We start from the raw sequence: 10,876 nt of genomic DNA on the forward strand, positions 1-10,876 counted from the left end.
TAAAGGATCTGTCAATTAGTTTTCCTTCGGAGATCAATTGTACATTACTTCTCTTACTTTTGCTAGAAATAACCCATACAGATTTTTTTTTTTTCCCTGCTCAGAGAGAGAGAGAGAGAGAGAACAAGATCACAATTTAAAAGCGAGCAGTAGGATTTCTTACGGGTATTTCTTCATAATAGAAGTGAAATCCTGTTGGTTTTGTCAAAGTAGTACAGAGAAAGGAGATGCAGAGGGTTGTGAAATAGTGTGGGCGCATGTAAGCGGAGAGTGTTGGAGTGGTGTACTTGTGTTTTCCTTTTTTTGCCATAGTGACCTGTGCCACTTCACGTACAACACTTTTTAATATTAGCACAAGTTTTAATTCTGTTGAATCTAATATTTTTGTTTCGATTTTGGTATTTCTTTAAGTGAAAAAGTTATTTGGTAATGAACGCTGCTTCCTAACTTGGATTTGGTTTCAAGCCGTTACATGGCTCAAAAATTCCATCTCACTCTTGACGAAAAAAAATTCTATCTCACTCTTGAAAAATTATTCTGCTTCTCCTTCAAATATTGTGTGTTCGTGGGAGAAAAATGCAAGTTAATTGTGGTGTTCTCCTGCTACAGCAGCATGGTACTGTTTCTGTTGTAAAGAAAAACCTTGGCCTTCTCTGCAACAGAATACTCCCTTGTTTGTTAATCTGCTTGGGCATAACTGGAGTTCCTTTGACTTTTGCTACAGGAAGGGGAGTACGTCTCTATTACATTGGCGGAGAAGTTTTTGCCGAGTGCCTAAGCGATAGCGCGATTTTTGTTCAGAGCCCCAACTGTAATCAAAGATATGGCTGGCATCCTGCAACTGTGTGCAAAATTCCACCAGGTTAGTAGCCTACCAAAGGTCTCATGCAAGAATATCTAGTGAATGTATTCACTGGATGACCTTGGCTTCCCTTTGGATACCTAGAAGGGGTTTCTTTGTAGTTTCAGGCTTCTGTGTAGCAAACGCAAGTATTCATTCATTGTACCCTTTGGACTTTTTTTTTCTTTATAGGATGCAATCTAAAAATCTTTAATAACCAAGAATTTGCTGCTCTTCTGGCTCAATCTGTGAATCAGGGTTTTGAAGCAGTTTATCAGCTTACTAGAATGTGTACCATAAGAATGAGTTTTGTTAAAGGATGGGGAGCTGAATACAGGTAAGAAAAAACCCTTTGCTTTTAAATTTAGAGTTAATAATTTTTTTTTTTTTTCACTAATACAGTCTTTCTGTCTGGCTTGAAAGCAGTACGTACAGGCTTCTTACTGCTATTGTAGCTATGCTGTCTGCAACTTGAAGCCCTAGATTCCTTTTTCTCCCCCTCAGCTCTGGAGCTCCTAAGTCATAAAGACCAGTGAACTGATTTTAGTATTGCGTTGAAGTCAGCTGTTGAGCAAGGATTGTCTTCAAAGTTCTGTTTCCTCACTCAATCCTGCCTGCTTGCTTATTGTGGTGAAACCACCGAGCGCATGGGGAAGTTTCACAGTTTGTTCTATGAGATTATTTGCTATTTGTTAGACGTGCGGTTGTTTTGGTCTCCATCCTCTACTATATGGAGTATAACGAGTTTGTTAGGTAGTGGTGCGGGATGCAGCTGATAGTACCCGACAGAAAGAATTGGAGTCGCTTGGTGTGCGTTCTGCAAAATTAAAACAGCTGGAGAACACGCATTTAAGGGATGGCAAATATTTTGGAACTTGTAGTGGAAAAAGCTTTGCAGGAGTGAGATGACTTTGTTTATGTAGGAAAACTGCTAAAACCAGGGGTTTGAGTGGAAAAAAATAGGTTTTTATCTGCTTTTGAATAGATTCCAATTGTATTCCTTATTAGCACAAACTAAGAACTGTAGTTGAGGACTGTGCCTGTTTTTAATGTAGTATAGGACTTTGGGAAGAGAAGGCATTGACTTCTAACTGAGCAGTATTAAAGGTTTCATTATTTTTGAGAGCTAGAGATGTGGTTTTACATAAATCCCTTAAACCTCTCTAGAAACTCTCCACTGAAGGAATAGAAGCCTGACGTATCAGTACCTTATTGCAATACATAACGATTTTTTTAAAAATCCATATAATTTCTGAAGCTGAATAATGACATATAGGTTCTACTGTAAATCCTGGGGTTTTGATTCTTTTATCTGCTCTTGAAATATATACATGTAAATAGCAGCATCAGTACATGGGGGGATGCTTCTCTGCTAAATTAAGCCGAATTTATAAAAACCTAACTAGATGAAATGAGAAATTTGAGTAATGGAATAAATTGGTACCTCTTTGTTAGCAAGAGGTACACAAGAAAGAATCTGGCTCAAGTTTAAAGAACTGTTGGATTTGGCTCAAAAGGAGTATGCATACACTTACGTATAATTAAATACAACATTCAAATCAGAACAGAAGAAAGGCTTAATCAGTCAGATTATACAGAGGCAACTTGAAGTGAATGGAGTGTAAGTGCTGGGTTAAAACAGTGGGGAGGCTTTTCGTAAAGTTATTTCTGAGGAGGGAGAAGGTTGGTTGTTAGTGGTCTACAAACCCTTCCAGAGATCATAGGGTTGAAAAAGCTCCAGTGGAAAAACTGCCAGAACAGCACAGAAACTGATTACTGACTTAATGCTGAACTAGTTTCTTTGCATCTCTGTTCAAGATGGGGCTAATAAATTATTGATGCGCAAAACTTGTAAGTTATGCTGCAGTTTGTGATTAAAGCAAGAAGAGGCTGCTCCTGCAAACACAACCTTGAATTGAAATGAATGTAGCCTGAATTGTCAAAAGAGACCAGGAAGCAGGGTAAAAGCCATCATTCTTGTTAAAACTCCTGTGCTTCATTATTATGTCAAAACCATTTCTCATAGAACAGGCTTCAGCAAAGCCGAAGCGTTACTTACGTATGGCATATGGGCATAAAGGTGTAGATAGGGCAAGGTGGTAGATTTTATGAGCTTGGTAGACAAAATAACTTAGAGCTTCGTGCTCGATACGTGTTGGCTTGGATTGAGGATGGCGGTAGAAGTTCAGATTGGCAGTCCCGTGTTCACATGAACACAGGAACTATCCAGGGCTAGGCTCATCTTCTGAAGAAAGTTAAGTAGAGGTAATTACAGCAAAGAGACTTAGCGATACATGAACTGGAAATCCATGGGTAGAAGAGGCTGAGTTTGAGCTTTGAGACGGCTGCTAAGCGACTGTCACTATTTTATCAGCTTTTGCCAGCGTAGCACAAAGCCAGCGCTGTTGAACAAAACCAGTTATAAAATTTTGAGGAAGTGTGTTGTGGAATACATTGTAGGGGAGTTGACAGCAGTGGAATAATGAACTTCCTTCTTTGGGAGAGGATTTGAGACTAAATGGAGTTATATTTCCTGTGGTTTAGATTGTTCTTTTATTGGATCACTTTGTTTTGGCATAGGCATTCGGGGCTAAGATAACAATGTTTTTTTAGAGTGCTGAGAGAGGACAGACCCCAGCCACTTACTTCTCCTAGAAAATGTGAAACCACTGACAACTTTTTGAAATCCATCCTCTCACTGGCTTATTCTTTCTGCCTTTTCAGTCCCTCTGTTTTATATAAACAGATTTCCTTAAAGTGAAGGGTTGCAGTGCTGACAGTAAAAATGGGCTGGGTTTGTGGCTGACTAATCTGCTGCCTTTGAATCTTAATGCCTCCTTGCTTTGACTTTGGGATAGCTGGAATTACTAGGAAAAACTGGCTTAGCAACAATAGCCTTGCCAGTCTAGGTTGGGAAAACTCCCATGCCTGGAGTGGGTACGGTGAAATAACAGGATTTCTCAGGCAGAGTATGTCCAATACTGATTTCTTTACTTTGGAGATGGAGAAGGAAGATTTTTGAATAACAGGTCTCTGAAATGAGGGTATATGGGAGAGTGAATGAAGCTTTTATGATTGTCAGTCCTTCGGCTTTCCTGAGGCTTTCTGTGTGGTGTTTAATTAAGGGCTTCTAATGTGGAAAATTATAGGCAAGTTTATATAGAAGACAAGGAAACATGATTTTTACTTGAATTGCTGGTGCGAGGATGTTATAGTACAAAACACGTGCAGAAGTGTAAGATTACAGGAAATCAGAGATAAAATTTGGTGTTCCTTTGAGATAACATCAGTTAGCACGGCATAACCACCCACTGTGTTTTGACATAGTGTTTCTGACAACATCTAGCAGTTTCCTTATACATTTATCTTCTCAATTGCTCCAAAAAAACAGACCTTCTGACTGCAATAATATCGTGCTGTTTGGCCACGCTGACAGCACAGAGCCAAATGTTTCTATTCCATATTTCTTAGTAGTTGTCTACAAAATTCACATCCAGTTATGCACGCAGGCTCTTTAAAGGTTCTAGATACAGCTGCAGACGGCTATCTGTGATGTGAACACCACATTGGTTGGCGAATCTTCAGGTTTGAATGTCTTTTTAGAAATCAGGCTTTTGGTGTGGCACTTGAGAAACGAGTGCTGCGCTTCTTACCTTATTCTCTGGAGCAAAATATTCTTGATGTATAAAGCACAAGCATGTAATTAGTGATGTGTTTTATAGATAGGGGGTGGTTTGGGTTTTTATTTTTTGTTGCTGCTTTTTATTCTTCAAAGACTCTCCGAAAAAAGCTCAGTAACAATTATGGTAGTGGTTGCAGATTTTTATCTTTCTGTGTAGAAGATACGGATAGAAATGTACTTGATCATATGGTGGAGAACTTTGAAAGCCAAAGCTGCTTTCTGATTTTGCTATTATTCTTTGTTTTCTAGACGGCAAACAGTAACAAGCACTCCTTGCTGGATTGAACTTCATCTGAATGGACCTCTACAATGGTTGGACAAAGTATTGACTCAGATGGGCTCCCCTTCAGTACGCTGCTCCAGCATGTCGTAAAACTCCTTCCTCCGTTACCAGTGGGCTAACTATCGAGTCCAATCAACAGACTTAATATAACAGCTCGTCTGTCGTAGTATTTGTGTGTGGTCCCCATGAACTGTTTACTATCCAAAAAGGTTTTTAAAAAAAAAAAAAAAAAAAAAAAAAAAAAAGAAAAACTAAACTTGAGGTCTCATCAATTAAAGCACCTTGTGGATTCTGTTTCCTATACTCTGATACTAGATGAAAATTTAGTGTATAGAAATGCCTTCTTCAGAAAGAAGAAGGGACAGTTCTAAAGACTCTTAATGGTGTTTTTATTGGGTATATAATTGAGTGTCCTAATGGTTTATCAATAACATGAATAGCTAAGTATATGTACAGGTAATGTATCATGATCTCAAATATCACAGTATTGTGCTGTTCTACATTTTAGTTCCCATAAATAGTCATTTGTTTTTTTTGACTGGGGCAAATCTCATAAAATTCCAAGACTCTACTCCTTTATTCTTTTATATTTTTTTATATAAGCAGGTTTTCGAGTTGTCCTAAACATAACAAGCAGACTTTCCTTGTAGAAAAGCTTAACTTTTTGCTGCCTTCTTAAAGAAAAAGAGAATCCCTCCATTGGAAGGGAAAGAAATGTCTTGAGATTCATCTGTGAAATCTTAAGACACTTTATATGCTTAATGGGGCCTAAAATGAATTCATATTATAAATTCCGAGTATCCATCACACTAGGAGTCTACTTTTCCCTACCCATCTGAGTTGATGCATCTGTTGCCAGCAATATTGCTGGCACTGATGTAATTTGGGACTTTTTTTGTACCTTGAATCATTGAAATCAGTGTGTTTTCTCATGGAATGAGAATTTACTCTAGCATTGGATACTGGATTAAGTACACAAGGTTATTGGCTTACCCCTTACATCTGTATTTTTTCATTAAACAGATGTCACTAAAAATCATGGTTTTTTAGTTTTTGGAGCCAAATACCTTGAAAAATCCTTTCCCAGGGTAAACTAGACTCTTTCGTATAGGTTTTAAATAGATGCAGCTTCTTAACATATTTCAGTAACAGAATTTAAATTTCTGATCTGAGTGGCTTTGTATAGCTTACTTACATACCAGATCATACGCATTCATTATGTCATAATGGGCCTTGTTATTAAAAGTAGTTGCTTCTGCAAAACCTCTAGGATAGTGGTTGCTGAGGTATGACCAGCGAAGGAGGACTTCTAGGTTCTTCGTGACAGTGCATGTTATTGTGAACCCTTGGACACTACAGCTGCACCATATTAAAAAATATTCTGAAATATATTCTACAAATAAGTCTGGGTTGGGGAAGGGTTGGGAAACTGTATAGAAGGGTTATTCTGACTTGAAAAATATACATCTTACTAACAATCTTGTGATCTAGCTGTCTGTCATTCTTTTGTTATTGTGGCAGTAGCAGGATTGCCTTTGTCTGTTTTTTCCCATTGTTTCATCCATTACACTAGTACTGTACTTCGTAAGTACAGCTAGTGATAACTTAGCTTTGAGAACAAAAACGTGGCCAGTGTTACAGCTTTTAATCAGTTGACTGAATTGATGATAGCGATGGATATTTTTATGCCGTAATGACTTAGGGCATAGAAGCAATACCAAAAATCAAGCCTTTGAAAAAGTGGGCCAGACACCTTTTAAAAAAAAAAAAATAAAAAAATTGGCAAAGCAGTTACCAGTTTGTGCTAGTTTTACCAGTAGACTAATGTATTGGTAGAACTTGTGAACCTAAGAAATAAGCTTCATGCGTGTTGCATTTGCCTAATATGTGAATACACTAATAAAAGTTTTAATTCTCATGATGGTTGGGTTTTTTTTAATTTTATTAATTGCTGTATATATTTTCTGTAGAAGGCTAGGTATCAGTCTAACTAACCCAAGTAAATGGCACAAGTGTCCTGCAGGTTGGGGCTGGAAAGGTACGGTTTAGATGTTAAAATCACCTCTTACAGAGCTGGCGTGGGGGTTCTGGATGCGTGTGTGTTTAATGATACAGGCTTCTACTCCAGATGAAGCTGATTAAAGCAGTTGCTTTTTTTTCCTGTCACAATCAAATTACATCCTTACTAGCTCAGATGTTTCCTTTCACCTGTGAAACAGATAAGAGCGACTTGCCTGGGTGAGAGACTCCACTGCATTTCCAAGCAGGTTGCAACGTGAATCAGTTTGGGTGACCTAATTCTGGAGCCTCCTTACTCTGGATTTCCGTATGTGTTCTTTCAGTGGTGGCAATGTTACTCGCCTTGCCTTGAATGTTCTAATAGCCTTGACTGTACCCTTTTTTTTTTTCCTTTGGTGTTCACTTCCAAGCAGCGTACAAGGACGCTGCAGGCATTATCTGGGGACCTGTGGTGCTGCCTGTGTGCAAGGCCGTCTCAGTCTGTGTAGAAGTCATGGGTTTTTTTGACTTCTCTTAGTACTGCTAAAATATTCTCTCCTGCCATCACTGGTTTTGGCCGCAGCTTAGTGGAACGGGGGAACTTAGCTCCATTCGAAACGTTTGCTTGCCTGCGTTTCATTTGAATGCCTTTGGCAGTTCTTGAGTAACTTTAACCTACTCCTATTTCTTAATCCAGTGCCCTTCTGACTTATCCCACTGTTGTTCTGCTCTTCCTCAAAATCTGACCAGTGCCTGCTCAAGCATCTTGGTGTGGAATGCCTGTGGTAAGGAATGTGACTTCATCCCTCTTCCCTTCTGCCAGTCAAAGTACTGATGTCCAAAATACAAATGAAAAGTGAAATTTTTTTTTATTTTTTTTTTTTTTTGTGAGGCTGTTTTGTTAAATAAAACACTTACCAAGCAGGGGAGGACTCAACTGGAGATACTTTCCGGATGGGTAGCCAGCTGCTTATCTGTAGCATGACACTGGAAATACTCTGTAACTCTTGCCTTAAGTTTGGACTGGCAATACTGCATGCTGGGCTTCTGAGCTCGCTCTTGTCACTAGCCCTGTCTGAGCTTGATTTTCATAGTACTGCCAAAACCAAGTAATCAAAAATTGGGTAGTTGATATAAACACCCAAGCCTAAAAATTACTTTTGAGTTGCCTTTTAGCAGCTTGAATGCACTGAGCTGACATTTCAGAACCCTCCACCCTCCAAAAAAAAACCCAATTTCATGCAGAACTTCTTCCAATGCCAGGGCTGGGGCTTGGAGAACAGCGAACATCAGATGCTTGGAGCCTTTAAACCGTGATAATTGATGGTAGAATGTCACCTCCGTGTGTTCCCCCCTTACTTTGTGCGTGTTTCCTATCTAGGTGGGTGAGCTCCCTGTAGCAGGAATTCTGTGCTGTTACTTCAGCGTCTTGCACAGAGTCCTTTGGCCTCCAGGTGCTGTTACGCAAATCTAGAATACGGTGAGAGCTGCGGTGTGTTCTTGTTCTTATTCAGGACGTTGTGCTTAATCAGAACTTAACCTCCCTGAGACTGGTTGCAGGCAGATGGTGTAAATAACTTCAGACTCCCTGTATAATCAGCGGGGAGAGGTAAAGTCTGAATTTGAGGCTTTAAATTGCTCTCTGGTAGAGAGCCTAGGCTGTTAGCTGAGCTGCCCGACATAAAGTGTAAATATCTGCCTTAAAAGGTTCATGGGGGCTACCAAGGTAGTCAGCTTAGATGTTTGGGACTAACAGCTTTAAACTGATTTACACAGTGAAAACTAGAAAAATCACAACTGCCGTACTTCAGTAAGCTTTTTATTTTTACGTGCCCAACTTAACTTCTCATGTTGAAGTGGGAGGGTGTGACGTTTGGGGGTTTGATAATCATCTGCAGCTCTAAATTGTTGGCACGGTGAACTGTAAGTGTTTTGTTTTAACTTTCAAACTTGTCATACTTCGTTGTGGTTACAGCTTTTTTTAGCCTTGCAAACTGAAATTTTACTGCAGCTGGGTTTTGAGTTAAAATATTGTGAAATACAGGATTTCGCTACACTCCACCCACACAGTGTTTTACTTGAGTATGAAGCAGTGTTCCTTTTACCAAAACAAGTTTGACTGTAACCTAATTTGGGGGACACTGACGCTTCCATACCAGCTCTGAGGAGTCAGCGAGGTACTGAATTCGGTAGAAGAATCACAGATATTGCAAGTAACATGCCAGCTGTGTTAGAAAGTGATTCTAGAATGACCTGCTCAGGGAATTAAATTGCAGCTGGTCTGAAAGTTTATTACTATTAAGAAAATATTAACAAAATGTCTGTTTTCCTGCCTACTTAAGCTTGGCTAGTCAATAAACCATCATAAACTGTATTAAAGGAGGCCGTTTAAAAATAACCTTCGGTCACGTTGGTCCTCTTTTCCATCTCTTCTGTAAAAAATTCTCCCAAGTAAGGTTGCTGTTTCTTCTCTTGGGAAAGCACGGTTTGTGGAGTAAGCTTCTAGGACTAGATTGTCACGGCTACGAAAACTGGAGTCGAGGCTTCAAAGCTGAGAACAGTCTTTGATGTTACATGAGCTGCTGTTTCATTAACCGTAATCAGGATTAAATCTGGTTAGTTGGCAGAAGAAAAACGAATGACAAATAATGGGTATGTAAAGATGTCAGGCCTTGATGCTCTTGATCCTTTTCCCCCATGTTGAAGATCTAGTCAGAATAGATTCAGTAAAGCCCCGTTGCTTGTTCTGTTCCTTTTGGAGTAGGATCCAAAGTGGCAATGGACATATGCTCCAGCCCTCCTGGTGGGTTTTTTTTTTTTCCTTTTAATTTGCAGCAGTGAAAGTTGAAACAAAGCTGCTGTCACTCTTGAATTTTTCTGTGTTAGCAGCATCTTAGCTATTTGCTCGTAGTAAGGTATCGTAAAAAATTTATGTATGCCTCATGAATTAATTGAGCTCATGAGCAATGCGTACCTGAGGCTGCAAATTCCGTTTGATTTTTAAAGCTTATCTTTGCTTTCAAGTCTGTGACTGACTTGCCTTTTCATTTTGAAGTAGAATTCCAAGAACAACTGTTGTGGCACCAAGCATAGGAAATCATCAAACTTGGGTTGCCAGCAGTTGCGGTTTATCTTCGGGTAAAGGGCTGGGTGCTGTCCATCAGTTCTTATTTAATCGTCGAGTGGAGTTGCCTAGGCCGTTGGTCACCTTTCATGGAGGAGTAGAAGACGGGGAGGCTGGAGCCTCAGGCGTGCAGCCAGTTTACAAGGAAGCTGGAGCAGAGGCCGGTCGAGCCGTAGAGCCATACTCTGCACCAGGGAATTGCAGACTCCCCGGGGTTAATTGGCATACGCTCCAAACTCTTCAGAGATACGAAACAGTTGGACGGGGACTAGTGTACAGGTAAGCTCAGATTGTTTAGATTTAGGAATTGCTTTGAAATAAAACTAACGCATAATGAGTTTAGAAACACCTCGGAAGTCCCGTCCCTTCTGGTTGTGTTGCACGTCCTTGAAGAGTTGATCTGTAGGATTCACAAAGTGAAGCTGAGAAAAAGGATGTGCTCAAGCTGTCAAGGTTTGGGTGGGGGTTATTCAGCGCGGAATCCCCAGGGCTTTCACAGCTGGGTGTTGGTGTATTTTTTTCCTGTGGACTCGCTGGTGGAGCCTGTGGTTAAAAAAAGCCTCAGGCAGCAGAGGCAGGCTTCTCAGGAGAGGAGCAAGACTTGATCCTACTGAAGCTCTGAGAAGGGCAAAATTTATCTCATCCACGAAACAGTGGCGCAGGCAGTGCTGAGATTTGTGAGCCGGTGGGCATCCGAGTAACGCCATGTGGAGGAGGACTGTGCACTATTGGAGGGGGTGTTAGCTCGGGTACAGGTCCTTGTGAAATTTCTTACGGACCTGAGCCAAGTTGTGCTGTGCTTCCTCACATGCTTAATTCCAAAGCTCACAAAAGCAGATGAAGCTTGGGCTCGTCTCTGCTGCCCGTGTAGATGGATAAGGGCTCAACAGAGTCCACTAGAAGGTTGAAGGAGTGTTTGCTACCCAGACTGCTGTCTAAGATGGCGAA

At 40.3% G+C, this 10,876-nt stretch overlaps 1 protein-coding gene across 4 annotated transcripts in view; it reads left to right on the forward strand.

Moving 5' to 3' along the window:
- The window catches only part of SMAD2 (SMAD family member 2), a 53,299-nt gene extending 48,262 nt beyond the window's left edge, over window positions 1–5,037 (forward strand). For all 4 annotated transcript variants that reach the window (XM_035903083.1, XM_035903082.1, XM_009647689.2 and 1 more), the window contains 3 exons: window positions 725–862; window positions 1,034–1,178; window positions 4,773–5,037. In XM_035903083.1, the coding sequence (XP_035758976.1) occupies window positions 725–862; window positions 1,034–1,178; window positions 4,773–4,896 (407 nt within the window). In that variant the 3' untranslated portion in view covers window positions 4,897–5,037. The remainder of the gene's footprint in view (window positions 1–724; window positions 863–1,033; window positions 1,179–4,772) is intronic.
- The last annotated feature ends 5,839 nt before the right edge of the window (window positions 5,038–10,876 follow it).

Source organism: Egretta garzetta, unplaced genomic scaffold (assembly GCF_000687185.1).
Source record: "Egretta garzetta isolate BGI_Z169 unplaced genomic scaffold, ASM68718v1 scaffold179, whole genome shotgun sequence".
NCBI lineage: Eukaryota > Metazoa > Chordata > Aves > Pelecaniformes > Ardeidae > Egretta > Egretta garzetta.